At 66.1% G+C, this 16,207-nt stretch overlaps 1 protein-coding gene across 1 annotated transcript in view; it reads left to right on the forward strand.

The window, feature by feature from the left end:
- SHANK1 (SH3 and multiple ankyrin repeat domains 1) overlaps positions 1-8,723 on the forward strand; it is a 49,117-nt gene extending 40,394 nt beyond the window's left edge. Inside the window, exons 21-24 of the mRNA XM_054014989.1 lie at positions 2,566-2,687; positions 3,226-3,328; positions 3,738-6,063; positions 7,113-8,723. Coding sequence (XP_053870964.1) covers positions 2,566-2,687; positions 3,226-3,328; positions 3,738-6,063; positions 7,113-7,671 — 3,110 coding nt within the window. The 3' untranslated portion in view covers positions 7,672-8,723. The remainder of the gene's footprint in view (positions 1-2,565; positions 2,688-3,225; positions 3,329-3,737; positions 6,064-7,112) is intronic.
- Positions 8,724-16,207: the final 7,484 nt, after the last annotated feature.

Here is a 16,207-nt window from a genome sequence, read left to right on the forward strand (position 1 = left end):
ACCCAGGGCCTGTGGACTGCACCCCAGCTAGCCCTGCACATCAATGTTCGGGAACTGATGGCGGTGCGCCTGGCGTGCCAGGCATTTCTCAATCTCCTACGTGGCCGCTGTGTGTTAGTTCTCATCGACAACACCACGGCCATGTTTTACATCAACAAGCAAGGAGGAGCACATTCGTCAATTCTATGCCAAGAGGCCATTCGCCTGTGGGACTTCTGCATTGCCCACTCAATCCATCTCACGGCATCGTTCCTCCCTGGAGTCCAGAACACTTTAGCGGACCGACTCAGCAGGTCCTTCCAGACGCACGAGTGGTCTATCCGTCCGGACATCATACATTCCGTCTTCCAGAAGTGGGGGTTTCCCCAGATAGACCTGTTTGCTTCTCGAGACAACAGGAAATGCCACGTGTTCTGCTCCCTGCAAGGTCGAGCTCCGGGCTCCCTCTCGGATGCGTTTCTCCTTCCCTGGAAAGACCACCTGTTTTATGCCTTTCCTCCGTTTCCTCTGGTCCACAAGGTACTGCTCAAATTGCGCAGAGACCAGGCACAGGTAATTCTGGTCGCTCCAGCGTGGCCGAGACAACATTGGTACACCACACTGTTGGAACTCTCGGTTCAGACACCGATCCCGCTTCCATTATGTCCGGATCTCATCTCTCAAGACCACGGCCGGCTGCGTCACCCCGACCTGCAATCACTCCACCTCACGGCGTGGCTGCTCCATGGTTCACCCAGGCAGAGCAGCAATGCTCACACTCTGTCCAACAGATTCTGCTGAGCAGTAGGAAGCCCTCAACACGCACCACGTACCTGGCCAAGTGGAAGCGGTTCTCCTGTTGGTGCGAACAACGAGCCACGTCCCCGTTGCAGGCACCCATTCCTCTCATTTTGGAATATCTCCTCTCCCTAAAACAGCAGGGGTTGGCGATATCTTCAATTAGAGTTCACCTGGCCGCTATATCGGCCTTTCACCCAGGGGAACTCGCGTCTTCGGTATTCTCTAACCCGATGGTCGTTAGATTCCTCAAGGGCTTAGACCGGATGTACCCACAACAACGTCAGCCCGTTCAGACGTGGGACCTCAACCTGGTTCTCTCCAAGCTCACAGGTCCTCCATTCGAGCCACTGGCCACCTGTTCACTTTTGTACCTATCCTGGAAGACAGCCTTCCTCGTAGCCATCACCTCAGCAAGGCGCGTTTCTGAACTCAGAGCGCTTACATCCGAGCCCCCTTACACAGTTTTCCATAAGGATAAAGTGCAGCTTCGTCCACATCCTGCCTTTCTCCCTAAGGTGGTTTCTACATTTCACATCAATCAGGATATATTTCTCCCGGTCTTTCATCCTAAACCACATGCTACTCGCCAGGATCAACGTTTGCATTCCCTGGACGTACGAAGGGCCCTGGCCTTCTATATTGACCGCACAAAGCACTTTAGAAAGACGACGCAACTCTTCGTTGCAGTGGCCGACCGAATGAAAGGCTCACCGGTCTCCTCACAACGCTTATCCTCCTGGATTACGTCTTGCATCCGGACTTGCTATGACCTGGCAGGTGTCTCAGCACCGCACCTCACCGCTCACTCCACGAGGGCCCAAGCTTCCTCGACTGCTTTCCTGGCACATGTTCCGATCCAGGACATTTGTAGAGCGGCGGTTTGGTCATCAGTCCACACGTTTACAGCTCACTATGCACTAGTGCAGCAGTCCAGAGACGATGCTGCTTTCGGATCAGCGGTTTTGCACACAGCAATGTCTCACTCCGACCCCACCACCTAAGTTGGGCTTGGGAGTCACCTAATGGAATGGATATGAGCAAGCACTCGAAGAAGAAAAGACGGTTACTCACCGTTGTAACTGTTGTTCTTCGAGATGTGTTGCTCATATCCATTCCAAACCCGCCCCCCGTCCCCACTGTCGGAGTAGCCGGCAAGAAGGAACTGAGGGGGCGCCGGGTCGGCTGGGGTATATATTCAGCGCCATGAAGGCGCCACTCTAGGGGGCTCCACAGCCGACCCGCCGGTGTTGCTAGGGTAGAAAATCTTCCGACGATCGTGCACGCGGCGCGCGCACACCTAATGGAATGGATATGAGCAACACATCTCGAAGAACAACAGTTACAACGGTGAGTAACCGTCTTTTCCCTCCCTGGCTCTGGGAGGGGAGTGGGGGCTAGTGGTTAGAGAGGGGGGGTTGGGAGCCAGGACTCCTGGGTTCCCTCCCCAGCTCTGGGAGGGCAGTGAGGGCTAGTGGTTAGAGCGGGGGGGTTGGGAGCCAGGACTCCTGGGTTCCCTCCCCAGCTCTGGGAGGGCAGTGAGGGCTAGTGGTTAGAGCGGGGGGGTTGGGAGCCAGGACTCCTGGGTTCTATGCCACCTCAGCGGTGCCAGGAGTGGGCCAGACAATCCATAGGGTCTCTTGTCTCCAGTCCAAGCTGCCTGCAGTGTGTGTTTAGAGACCCCCCAGGTCCCGGATCTGGGCCTGGGGTGGGGGCAGGGCTCGGCTCCTCCCTGCCCCCTGCCCCCCCGGCAGCCCCCCTCACCCTCCGTCTCTCTGCCCCTCGCAGACAAGCTGGACGAGATCCTGGCTGCAGCTCAGCAGACGATCAGCGTGGGGGAGGGGCCCAGCTCCGGCGGGCTCCCCTCCCTGGGGAAGGCCCGGGGGCCCAAGGGCTACTTCACCTCCGAGGTAGGACGGGCACGGCCCCCCGGGCCCTGTGGCTGGGCCTCGCTGAGGGGGCACACCAGGGGAGGGGGGGCTAGTGGTTAGAGCAGGGGAGGACTCCTGGGTTCTCTCCCTGGCTCTGGGAGGGGAGGGGAAGGGAGGGGAGTCTAGTGGGTTAGAGCTGGGCGGCTGGGAGCCAGGACTCCTGGGTTCTTTCCTGGCTCTGGGAGGGGAGTGGGGTCAGCGAGGGGGCTGGGAGCCAGGACTCCTGGGTTCCATCCCCAGCTCTGGGAGGGGTGTGGGGTGTAGTGGGTTAGAGCAGGGGGGGCTGGGAGCCAGGACTCCTGGGTTCTCTCCCCGGCTCTCAGAGGGGAGTGGGTCATTTCTACCCACCTCCCTACCCCTGCTCATCACCCCCCCCACCTATCCCTGTCCTGGCCTCTTATCCCCCCCGCCCCCATCACTCTGCCCTGTGATGCCACCTTAACCCTTTCCTGCCCTGGGCGGTGCCCTCACTTGCTCGCTGCCTGCGCTAACACCCCCCACCCCAATGTCTCCGCAGTCAAACTTCGAGCCGCATCGGATGGGGCAGCCCAGCTACGAGCGCCCGTCGTACCTGCCCCCCGGTGCCCCCCAGGGCCTCATGCTGCGCCAGAAATCCATCGGTGAGGTGGGCCGGGCTGGGAGGGGAGCGGGGCTGGGGCAGCGGGCGTCTGTCACTGCCGGACTCCTGGGTTCCGTCTGTTATGCGGAAAGGGGGGGGTATCTCATGGGTTAGAGCAGGGGGGCTGGGAGCCAGGACTCCTGGGTTCTCTCTCCAGCTCCAGGAGGGGAGAGGAGTGGGGTCCAGTGGGTTACAGTGGCGGGGCTGGGAGCCAGGACTCCTGGGTTCTCTCCCCAGCTTTAGGAAGGGAGGGGGGTCTAGTGTTTAGAGCAGGAGGGGCTGAGAGCTGGGACTCCTGGGTTCTCTCCCCAGCTCTAGGAGAGGAGTGGGGCCCAGTGGGTTGGAGAACCGGGGCTGGGAGCCAGGATTCCGGGTCCCTGGCCGACCACTTTCCGTCTGTCCATTCGCAGGCTCGGTGGAGGATGAGAAGCCCTACCTGGCTCCCCCAGCCATGAAATTCAGCCGCAGCTTGTCCGTCCCCGGCTCGGAGGACATCCCCCCGCCCCCCACCACCTCCCCTCCGGAGCCCCCTTACAGCGCCCCCCCTTCCGCCAGTGGCCGCCTCACCCCCGCCGTGCGCTCCACCTTCAACCCAGCCGCCGAGGCGAAGCTCTACCCGGCCTCGCTGCACCAGGAGCCGGCCGCCTTCGAGGGCCCGGCCCGGCGCGAGAAGCTGGCCATGTACCGCCAGGAGCTGGAGCGGGGGGCTGAGGCTGGGCCCACCCGGGGTTGGCGTGGGCACCACGCGCACCCGGAGCTGCGTTTCTACAACCTGCCGGCCCGGGCGGCCAGCGCCGCCATGTACGTCCCGGCCAAGCCGCTGCGCCGGAAAGGCCCACTGGTGAAGCAGACCAAGGTGGAGGATGAGCAGAGGCAGCAAGGGGCTGCCCCCCAGACTCAGCCGCCCGCCCCGGCGCCGCCCACCCCGGCACCACCCGCCCCCGAGAAGAACTCCATCGCCATCCCCACCATCGTCATCAAAGCCCCCTCCACCAGCAGCAGCGGGCGCAGCAGTCAGGGAAGCAGCATGGAGACGGAGGGGCAGCCGGAGCCGGCCCCGGTGCCGGCTCTGCCCCTCCACAACAGCATGGACTTCACCAGCCAGTTCGGCGCGGCCCTGGTGGGGGCGGCGCGGCGGGACCGGGAGTGGCACAGCGAGGCCCGCCGCCGCTCCGCCCTCTTCCTCTCCACCGAGGTGCCAGAGGACGAGGCGCCCGAGCCAGCTCCAGCGCCCCGGCTCCGGCACTCGAAGAGCATCGACGAGGGCATGTTCTCAGCCGAGCCCTACCTGCAGCTGAGTTACGCCCAGCCCCTGCCGCCGGGCACCTATTACCAGCCACGCACCGCCAAGGCCTACGGGGGTGCCGGCACCACCAGCGCCTTCACCACCGTCTGCTCCAGCTTCCTGCCCCAGCTCCAGCCCCGGCCGGGCGGTGGGAACGCCCCGCCCCTCATCCACCCGCTGACGGGCAAGATCCTAGACCCGGGCTCGCCCCTGGGCCTGGCGCTGGTGGCCCGGGAGCGGGCACTGCAGGAGTCGCACTCTCAGCAGCTGCAGCAAGGCCGGGCGGAGGCGGAGGAGCGAAGATCCCGCCCGTCCTCGCCCCGGTTCGGGGAGGTGGCGCCGGAGCCCTCCGGAGGAGGCGGCTCCATCCTGCGCCTGTGGGGGGCGCCGGCGGGTGAGCCGCGCCCGGAGAGCCCCCGGCGCCGGGCCCCCTCCGAGCCCAAGGGCGCCCCGTGGGCAGGGGAGAAGCGGGGGGAGGAGGGGGCCGGGGGCGAGAAGCTGCACGTGCGCTTTGTGGAGAACTGCCGGCCCCGGGAGGAGAGCGAGCCGGCGCCGGCCCGGGTTGTGGAGGAGAACGGGCTGCCCCTGCTGGTCCTCCCGCCGCCGGCTCCCTCCATCGACGTGGACGACGAGTTCCTCTTCACAGAGCCGCTGCCCCCGCCGCTGGAGTTCTCCAACAGCTTCGAGAAGCCCGACTCCCCCAAGGCAGGCCGGGAGCCCCCCGCCGTCCCCGCCCCGGAGCCGGCGCCCGCCCCGCCGCCGCCCGCGCCGCCCGCCACCGCCGCCCTGGACTCCACCACCTCCAGCCTGACCTCCTACGACAGCGAGGTGGCCACGCTGACCCAGGGCGGGGCGCCCGAGCCCCGGGAGGCCCCCCACGTCAACTTCTCCTCGGTGGTGTCCTCCATCCAGATCCCGGCGCCCGAGCCCCCTGAGGCGGTGACCGACTCGGGCATCGAGGAGATCGACAGCCGGAGCAGCAGCGACCACCACCTGGAGACCATCAGCTCCGTCTCCACCCTGTCCAGCATGTCGGGGCTGTCCAGCGAGGGGGCGGAGCTGCTGGATAGTTACGTCACCTACCTGGACGGCCAAGCCTTCGGCGGCCCGGCGGAGAAGCCCGGCAAGCTACGTTCCCGGCCCTTCCCCGCCCGCCGCGACCCCGCCACCCCCACCAGCTCCACCATCTCGGTGGCGGCCTGCGCCGAGAGCGTCTTCGCCCTCACGCCCGCCCCGGCCCAGGAGCCGCCCGCCCCGCAGCGCCGCTCGCCCACCCTGCCCTGGGAGGAGGGTGGGGCGGCCAAGCCCTCGCCCGTCTCGGCCATGAAAGCCAGCATCATCAGCGAGCTGAGCTCCAAGCTGCAGCAGATGAGTGGGGTGTCGTGGGCCCGGCCCTCCGACGGCGCGGGCCCCTTCGGCGCCGACCGGCCCAGCTCCCTGCAGCGCCAAAGGTAGCGTCCGGAGGAGGACGGACGGATGGAGGAAGCCAGCAGCACCCGCCGGGGGCGCCCCGTGCATGCCTCACGCCGCCGTGCCCGTCACTCATGTTTGCTTTGGGTTTGTTTTGGTTTCTCGCTCCGCCACGCCCGGCACGGGGGGTTGGGGGGGACGGGTCAGGACCCTTTTGTGCCAGGCGCTGCATGTGTCCATCCCCCACCCACCCCTTCACCTTCCCTCCTACGCACGCACTCACCCATAGGGCTGGGTTCCTAGGAGGCTGCTGTGGGTCAGGGATTGGAGGGGGCACCGGGGGGCGTCAGGCCCTGCGCACACACCCGACGCCGCCCCCCAATGCCCTCCCACATACTGCCATGCCTCGCGCCCGGTTTCCTAGCGATTCCTGAGGGCCCCCCGCTGCACACCGACAGAGGCCCCCTCCTGCCCCAACTCCCCAGCCGCTCACCAGGGCCGCGCTGCTGCCTTTAATTTGCTCCATTGTGTTGTGTGTCCGAGGGCTTGTCTGCACTGGGAGAATTCACCTGTGGGAGAGGGGGACCCGTGGGGCAGGGTATTGGGGGTGCGACCCCCCCTAACCCCGCAGGAGTAACCTTGGGGAGAAGACGTGGCAAAGATTGGCAAATCAGGAGTCCTGGCTCCCAGCCCCCCCTGCTCTAACCACTAGACTCCACTCCCCTTCCAGAGCCGGGGAGAGAACCCAGGAGTCCTGGCTCCCAGCCCTACTCCCCTCCCGGAGCCGGGCTGGAAGGGGCCCTGGGCCGAGTACCAGCAGGTGGGGACCGGGGGGGGGGTAGGTGTGGCAGATCCCCGTGCCAGACCCGTTCCCCGACGCGGGGGCAAGAGATGGTGAATTTCTGTGCTCTGCAGATGAGCCCCTGTCATCGTGTGCCACAAGTGTGCCGCTTACCCCATGACTGCTCGTGCGCTCTCGTGCAAAGCTGGGGGGCATGGGGGCGTCCAGCCATGGCCTCTGCAGGGTGAAGGGGGGGGAATGCTGGGGGGGGGAGGAGCACCCCGTGACCATCTCTTCCCCCCCAACCAGGCTCCCCGAGGATGCGTCGGGCCCCTCCAAGCCGCCCAGCAGCCTGTTCCACAACTGGCCCAAGGCGGGGCCGGGCGCCAAGCCCCCGAAAAGCGTGGAGTTCGACATCCGCCCGGCGCTGCGCCGCGCCCCCAGCCCCGCCGCCCTGCCCAGCGAGCACAAGATCAGCCCGGCCCCCCGCCCCTCCTCCCTGCCCATCCTGCCCTCCGTCCCCCTCTACGGCGGCATCTACGACCTGCGCGGCTCCCCCCCGTCCGGCCCCTGCCCCTTCCCCGACTTCCCCTCCGGCAGCCGCTCCCTCTCGCCCACCCACTTCCTGCCCCCGGCCACGGACAAGCCCTTCGGCGCCAAGCCCCTGCCTTTCTGGACCAAATTCGACGTGGCCGACTGGCTGGAGTACCTGAAGCTGGGCGAGCACCGCGACCGCTTCCTGGACAACGAGATCGACGGCTCCCACCTGCCCTCGCTCACCAAGGAGGATTACATCGACCTGGGCGTCACCCGCGTCGGGCACCGCATGAACATTGACCGCGCCCTCAAGCTCTTCCTGGAGAGGTGATGAGAGAATCCCCCGCCCCCAGGAGAGGGGAGCCCCCAGCCGCCCCGAGGACACAGAGGCCTGAATGTATCGGACGCCAGGAGCAAGGAGAAGCCGTGCGGCAATGCCCCCCCACCCCCCAGAGAGTGAGGGGTCCCCAGGATGACCCCCCCTTGGAAAGAAAGGGGCCTTGAATCCCATGGGGGGGGCAGAGGGTGCTGGGAGGCGAGGGAGGGAACTGTGCCGGCTTGCACCATCGCTCACGTGCGCATTTGCTTTTGCACCGTTGCTCACCTGTGCACCCATCAGCATAATCACTAGTGCGTGCGCGCTCTGTGTACCGTCCGTTGCAACGTGTACCCTCGGCTAGGCATTAGCTTGTCCATTTGCACACTGCGAATCGGCAGACCTCGTCGCTTGTGCATGCACACTCGCTGCCATCTCACACTTGCTCACGTGTACATTCGCCTAGGCAGCGGCTTGCACCATTGCTCATATGTGCACGCTCCCCTGTGCACCCTCTTGCATCATCACTAGTGTGTGCACGCTCTATGTACCATCTGTTGCACATCTACACTCAGCTATGTGCTAGCTTGCACATTTGCACACTGAAAATCAGCGTACACTGTCATTTGTGTGTGCACACTCGCCATATCACACCATTGCTCTTGTGGACACTTAGTTGCATGTGGGGTTGCACCAATGCTTGTCTGCACATTCAGCCTCATGACTGCTTGCACCATTGTCCACGTGCTCATCTGCTCATGCCATCAGTCATGGACACATTCAGCTGCTTACCAGCTCGCACCATCACTCGCACGTGCACACTGGCATTGCCTTCACGAGGACAGTTGCCATTGCTTGTATGTGCACCTTCACCGAACCCTCCCTCACCATCCCGCACACTAGCCCCTGCTCTACCCTGCCACACAGACCGGGTCACGCTTTCTCACGTACGTGTCAGGGGCTGCATGTGCCTTGCTGGGCTGTCCGTGGGTTCAGGGTGAACCACCCCTCCCTAGTGCTCCAAGGGGGAGGGGTGAATTGGGGAGCAGCAGGATTGAGGGGGGGGACAGGCACAAGATGGGGGGGCTCCTGAGGGTGATCCCAACTGGGGTGGGGGGGGACTGTTGGCCAGGGGGACCCTCACCTGTTTCTAACCTTCCACCCCCCCACTCACTGGTCTCTGAAGCTCTGTTCCCCCTGAATTGGGGGTCGGGGACACCAGGGCCCCTGGGCTCCCCTCCCCCGGCCAATGCTCAGCTGCCAAAGAATTGGGGAGTCGCTGGGGACCTGCCCCGCAGCTGGGTCGGCGCCACAGGGATCGACTCTGCTCTGGACCGTGGGCGGCCCGCTGATGTGACTGCTGGGGGGTGGGGGGTGGCCGGGAGGGGGGGCCCCCTGTTCTTTTTGCTGTGATCCCCAGCGTGAAGCTCCGTCCAGGGGGGTCCTCCCCCCCACTTATCACCACTTCAGGGATTGCGAAGCTGGGTCCTTCCCCGCTGGGGGGCCTCCCACATGCCCCCCCCCACTGTGGCCCTCTGGCTCTCCTCTCCCCCCCCCCCAATGGCCACCTGGCCGTCTCTAAGGGCTTTCGTCTCGTCTCATCTCGTCGGACTCTGCGCCGGCCCCCCCTCAACCCCGCGAGGGAGCGAAACGACACACACTAGAATGTCTTCCAGACCCCCCCCGGCCTGCCCCTCACCTGCCCCCCCAGTGCTGGCACTCAGCGCCTCCCCGACAGCGCAGCAGGATGCCTGGGTTCTTTTCCCAGCTCAGGGAGGGGAGGGAGGTCTAGTGGTGAGAGCAGGGGGGGCCGGGAGCCAGGACGCCTGGGTTCTCTCTGCAGCTTGGGGAGGGGAGTGGGGTCTAGTGGTGAGAGCGGGGGGACCGGGCCACAGGACTCCTGGGTTCTCTCCGGGCTCGGGGAGGGGAGTGGGGTCTAGTGGTGAGAGTGGGGGGGCCGGGAGCCAGGACTCCTGGGTTCTATCCCGGCTCGGGGAGGGGAGCTTGCTGTACCGCCTTGTGGCCCTGGAGCGGGAGGGGACGAGGCCTGGGGTGTTGAATTCTCCAGCTTGTCTGTCTCCGGGTTTGGGGGCGGATTCCTAGGAAGGAGCTGCTGTGGGGGGGGGGGGAGGCACCTCCCACTGACTGCTCCCTCACAGATCCCCCTTTGTGAAGGGGGGGACGGGACCCTCATGCTCTTTTTGCCCCAGCGCCCAGCCCTGTAGCACCTGGGTGTCAGGTATAATTACATCCGCCAACCCCCAATACAAGCCACGCTTCTGCCCCCCCGACCCCCGCTTCAGACCCTTGCTTAGGGAATTAGCTACAGTGGGAACCCAGGAGTCCTGGCTCCCCCCCCCCCCCAATCCCAGAGCCAGGGACAGAACCCAGGAGTCCTGGCTCCCAGCCCCCCCCCCCCCCCCCCAACCACTAGACCCCAATCCTCTTCCAGACCTGGGGAGAGAACCCAGGAGTTCTGGCTCCCAGCCACCCCTACTCTAACCACTAGACCCCACTCCCCTCCCAGACCTGGGGAGAGAACCCAGGAGTCCTGGCTCCCAGCCGCCCCCCCCCCGCCCCCCAGCAGAGACTCTGAGACTGAATGTAATAAAACGTGCCAATTTCCAGATGGGAGGGGCTGCCTAAACTCCCTCTCCCCTCAAACTCTCCTGCTGTCATCTGTCCCCCCCATCACCCTGTCTGTCCCCCCCACCGCCAATGCGTTCGCCGCCCCCCCTCCTTGTCCCCCAATTGATCCTCAGTCTCCCCCCCCCCTCGGCTGCCAAATATCCCCTTTCTGCTGTCCCCTCTCCCCCCCTCCCACTGATCCACCGCCCCCCCGCAATGTCGTTACCTCCCTTCCCCCACCAGCCGGTGGCCCCCGTCTCAGACTCCGACCTGTTTATAGAGGAACCGATGTATTTTACTGATTTTATTTGCAAATATAAACTCTATGGGGATACGGTTCACGGCCAGCGTGAGTTTGTGAGTGCGCGTGCAAGGTGGCTTTGCACGCGCACGTGGGGTGGATGCACCACGGGAGAGCGTGTCCGGAGGGGCGTGGGGATGGAGAAAGGACTGTGTGTCTGTCGTCCCCCCCGCCCCGAAAATACCCCTCATTCCTGCCTGCCCCAGTCTTCCCCCTCCAGGAGAGGGTAACAACCTAATACTGCTGCCTGTGGCAGGCCAGTGGGGATAGGGGGGGTGTTGCTCAGCTGGGGGCTCGCAGGGCATTGTCCCCCCCCACCATGGACTCATGGGGGTGGGAGTGGAGAATCCACGCATGGAACCCAGGCGTCCGGGCCTTTCCCTGGTTGCCCCCCCCCCCAATATTCCAGTCCCCAGCAGGAACGTTTTAGTGGGAAGTTAATTCATCCAATCAGGACATGGGGGGGGGGGAGGGAAGGGGCTCAGCACCATGTGATTCGCCCAGCCTATCCCGAGCGAGACGGTGGGCGTGGTCATGGAGTGGGACAATAACACCCAGCCCCGCCCCCTCCATATGGCCCCGCCCCCCAATTCACACTTTCCCGGAGGGGGAGGTTCTGTCCCCCCTCCCAGAGTTGGGGGGTCCCCCTGCCCCGCCCACGGAGCATCCCCAATTCCCAGGGCAAGAACCCTCCCGAGTCTTAGCCCCCCCCCAGCCAGCCCCAGGCGGGGGGAGTTCAGGGCACCCCTGGGCAGGGCGGGAACTTAAGGAGGGTGCCCAGGGATGGGGGACAGGGACCCTCGTGGGCCTGGTGATGGGGGAGGGGAGCTTCACAGGTTAGGCCCCTGTTTGATAGGGTGCCTGCTAACGTGGGAGGGGTAGCGGGGGGGGACACCTCTGGGCAGCCAGGAGCAAGGGGTCCCACTTACTATGAGACCTGTCCTGGGAAGTTAAGAACTAGGGAGGAGGGCTCGGTGGGGGCAGGGTCAGCGAGCTCCTCACCCCCAGTGACCCCCCCACAGGCCAGACAGAAAACCGACCGCAAACCGGGACCCTCCCTTCATCCAGCACTGAGCCAGGGAGAGGGGGTGGGACACCCCAGGAGTCCTGGCTCCCAGCCCCCACTCCCCTCCCCTCCCCTCCCAGAGCCAGGAGAGAGCCCAGGAGTCCTGGCTCCCAGCCCCCTCCTCTAAGCCCCAGCCCCCACTCCCCTCCCAGAGCCAGGAGAGAACCCAGGAGTCCTGGCTCCCAGCCCCCCCTGCTCTACCCACCAGCCCCCACTCCCCTCCCAGAGCCAGGAGAGAGCCCAGGCGTCCTGGCTCCCAGCCCCCTGCTCTACCCACCAGCCCCCACTCCCCTCCTAGAGCCGGGAGAGAACCCAGGAGTCCTGGCTCCCCTCCCAGAGCCAGGGAGAGAACCCAGGCGTCCTGGATCCCAGCCCCCCGTGCTCCACGGAGCCAGGTGATTGCTGTATCTCGAACTCATAGAGTCCCCGCCCCCCCTTCACACCCATATTCACAGCTGGGTAATTAGCGTCGGCGCCTCCTCCTTAATGAGCCCGCCTGGTGGAAAGTCTGGGGGGGGGGTTAAACTCTCCGAGGGGGGCAGGGATGGGATTGGATGTCCATAGGGCCCAGGCCTACACAGCCCCCCCAAATCTCCATGTGCCCCCTGTGCACCCCACTCAGCCCCTGCACCCCTAGTGCTTTCTGCAGCAGCCCCACAACCCCAGTGCCCCCCCATTCCCCTGGCACCCCTGCGAGCCGCTACCCCACACGGAGCGCCCTGCAACCCCCCCCAGCTGGCAGGGCCTCTGTATTCTAGCCCCCCCCCCCCAAACTGGCAGGCGCCCCAGCCCCCTCCCCCGCATTAATTCTCTCTGCAGCTCAGGAGATTAATTGGCGACTTGGCTAATTAAGTTAAAAGCTGAAGCAGGAGATTGAACCGCAGAATGGCTGCGGCCCTGCCAGCTGGGGGGACCTGGGGCCGGATCAAAGCCGGGGCCCTATGGAGGGGACAGGCCCCTGCCCCATTCCCCGCCCCCCTGAGCCAGTCCCTGCCCTGGGGCCGGATGGAGCCAGCGCCCCCCAGAGGGGACAGGCCCCTGCCCCATTCCCTGCCCCCCTGAGCCAGCCAGTCCCCGCCCTGGGGCCGGATGGAGCCAGCGCCCCCCTGGAGGGGACAGGCCCCTGCCCCATTCCCGGCCCCCCTGAGCCAGCCAGTCCCCGCCCTGGGGCCGGATGGAGCCAGCGCCCCCCTGGAGGGGACAGGCCCCTGCCCCATTCCCGGCCCCCCTGAGCCAGCCAGTCCCTGCCCTGGGGCCGGGTGGAGCCAGCGCCCCCCTAGAGGGGACAGGCCCCGTGTCCCATTCCCTGCCCCCCTGAGCCAGCCAGTCCCTGCCCTGGGGCTGGGCGGGGGGGGGGGGGGAGCTGGTGCCCCCTGGTGACTGGGGGCTCCCCTTTAGGTAATGCCGTGGGGTACAGAGGGGGCTGCTTACGACCAGGATTCCTGGGAGGCGGGGTTGGCTCATGGGGCCTGCGCTGCCCCCCCCACCCGGCAGCCCTGAGCTCTGCGCTGGTGTCTGCTTTTAATTAAATGGCCCATCTGGCTGGGTGCCGGGGACACGGGGCAGCTGGGACCCCGTTAATGTATCTTCAGGGACCGGGGCCAGGACGCTGCGTCCATCTCTGGGGTGGGGCGTAGGCAAGGGGGTGGGGGTGGGGGTGGGGGTGTGATCCAGACAGGGGCAGGGGGGGAGTGGCACATTGAAAAGTGACCCCCCCAGCCAGGTGAGAGCTTCTTGCTGACCCCGCCACCTACCCCTGCCCCCCCAAACTCTCCTGACCTCCCCTATCCTGTTCACCCCCACACCTCCCTGCCCCCCCCTTGACCCTGCTCCCCCCCCCGCCCACCATCCACTGGCCCTGCTGCCTGGCGCAGCATGGGGAAAGATGCTGAATAGGCCCATTGCCATGGAGACTGTTTCCATGGAGATGGCCGGTCCTCACCCCCTGCTGCCAATCTTCCTGGAGGATGTGGGGCTGAATTGGGGGGTGGGAGGGGGTGCGGGAAAGGTGGGGACTAGTGGGGAGGGGGGCTGGGAGCCGGGACGCCTGGGTTCTCTCCCCGGCTGCTGGAGCAGAGTGGGTGTGGCTATGAGCCAGGACTCCTGGGTTCTCTCCCTGGCTCTGAGAGGGGGAGCTAGTGGTTGGGGGGGGGGGCTGGGAGGCAGGACTCCTGGATTCTCTCCCTGGCTCAGAGAAGGAGGGGCTAGTGTGTCCAGCCAGCCCCCCCCCCGCCCCCGAGCCCCAGGTCTGGGTAATTGCTCTTTCTCATCCAGGCTGCCCCCTCAGGCCCGGCTGTCGCTTGGCATCAGCGTCCAGCACCGAGACGGAGACGGGCCGGCGGCTCCCCACTCTGCCGGAGCGACACGGCCGCCTCGCACACACGTGTGTTGTTCACCATCACTCGCACACTCACCTCCTGGTTCCTCTGGCCAAGGCCCCGCCTACGGGGGACCCTCCTCTCAGTTCATTCCATTAGCACCTGCCCCCTGCCTGTCTGTAAAGCCCCCACCCTGTGCCCCTTTCAAGGTCAGACCCCCCTTCCCTGCCAATCTGGCTCCCCCACATCCAGATTCCTGGTCTGCCCCAGATCCTGCTCCGGCCTGCAGGGTGCCCCCCTTCCCCCTGCCTTTGGGAGCTGCACCCAGGGGTGTGTAGCAGTGCGGGCGTGGGTGCCCGCACACCATGCACGCCGTCCTGAATCCTCAGCTGTGCGACACACGAGTGTGCGAGGGTGGGTGTGATTGTGTGCGCACGAGGCCACCTTTAGCCCTGATGCCCCCCCCGTCAGGTGTGGCCCCCACAGCCCCTTAGTCACACGAGCAAGGCCTGTGGGCTCACCCCATGGTTCACTCCCCACCCCCCAGCTGCCAACCTGCTGTGGTGACCCCCCGACTGGCGCTGCCCAGGGCCCATGGGGCTCGTAGGTCGGAGAGACTCCCCCGCCCCAGGGATTTTGCACCGTGGTCCCGTGATAGCGAGGGGCGGGTCCCCCACGGGGTGTGTGTGCCAGAGGCAGGGACACACGAGCCTGGCACATGCGTGTGCGTGTAACAGACAGAGTGACCTGTGGCCTCTCCCCAACCCTTGCCAGGATCTCCCCCCGGCCCGGAACCTCAGACAGACCCCTTGTCCAGCATGCAGCCACCTCTGGGGTGGGGCGCAGGGGGGCTGGGTATATGGGGACCCCTTGCTCAGTGCTGGGATGCAGCCCTCTGGGGGGGGGCGGGTATACGGGGACCCCCCCACTCCGTGCTATTCCCCTCTGCCCCCCCACCCCCTTGGCTGGAGTGAACGGGTCCCGCCCCCCCCCCATCTCTTGGCGTCTCCGGCCGGGCGCGGGCTCCCCCTGGCGGCCGGCGCGGGCTTTGCGGGGGGACCCGGCACTTGCGCTCCCAGGCGCGGGGGAGGCGGGCGGAGGCGCATCGTCCCCGCGCAGCCGGCTCGGGTCGGTCGGCGGGGCTGGCGGCCCCGGCAGGTAGGGACCGGAGCGGACCGGAGCGCCCAGGGGGTGGGGAATCCAGCCCGGGGGCTGGGGGTGCGCTGAAGGGGGAGCAGGGATGGGAGCTGGGGGTGCAGGGAGGATTTGGGGGGTGCATTGAGGGGGGAGCTGGGCTGGCAGAGAGAGATGGGGTGCAGGGAGGGGAGGATTTGGGGGCGCATTGAGGGGGGCTGGAGGTGCAGGGAGGGCAGGATTTGGGGGGTGCTGGGAGGGGGAGCTGAGGGTGTAGGAGGGGGAGGATTTGGGGGTGCATCGAGGGGCCTGGGGGTGCAGGAGGGGGAGTATTCGGGGGTGAATTGAGGTGGGGCTGGGGGGTACAGGAAGGGGAGGCTTTAGGGGTGCATCGAGGGGGCTGGGGGTGCAGGAGGGGGTGTATTCGGGGGTGAATTGAGGTGGGGCTGGGGGGTGCAGGAAGGGGAGGCTTTGGGGGTGCATTGAGGGGGGCTGGGTTTGCAGGAGGGGGAGGATTTGGGGGTGCATCGAGGAGGCTGGGGGTGCAGGAGGGGGAGTATTCGGGGGTGAATTGAGGTGGGGGCTGGGGGGTGCAGGAAGGGGAGGCTTTGGGGGTGCATTGAGGGGGGCTGGGTATGCAGGAGGGGGAGGATTTGGGGGTGCATCGAGGAGGCTGGGGGTGCAGGAGGGGGAGGATTGAGGGGGCTGAGGGGTGCAGGGTCTCTAGCGGATAGGAGTGAGGAGCGGTGTGTGTGTGTGTGGGGGGGGTGTGTGTGGAGGTTCTCTAGACCAGGGGCAGCGGGTGCTGGGGTCTGGTGGGTCTGCAGGTCGGGCAGGACACGGGGAATGTGTGGGAGGGGGACGCAGGGGCTCCAGGAACGGGGGGGAGGGAATGCTTAGGGGGCTGGCGGGGGCTCAGGTCTCCTGGCCCCTGGGGGGGCAGATGTACAGGAGTGGGGGCTGCGGGAGCTGCTCCCGGCGCAGCTGCGTGCGGGGGGCTTCCCCGTCCCTCCCCCCCAGCGCAGGGTGTAATTAGGAGGCAGTTGCCTGTCGGGGGGAGCAGCCTCCCCGGCGGCTGTTGTGCCAACACGACGCTAATGTGAT

This window comes from Malaclemys terrapin, assembly GCF_027887155.1.
Source record: "Malaclemys terrapin pileata isolate rMalTer1 chromosome 20 unlocalized genomic scaffold, rMalTer1.hap1 SUPER_20_unloc_2, whole genome shotgun sequence".
NCBI lineage: Eukaryota > Metazoa > Chordata > Testudines > Emydidae > Malaclemys > Malaclemys terrapin.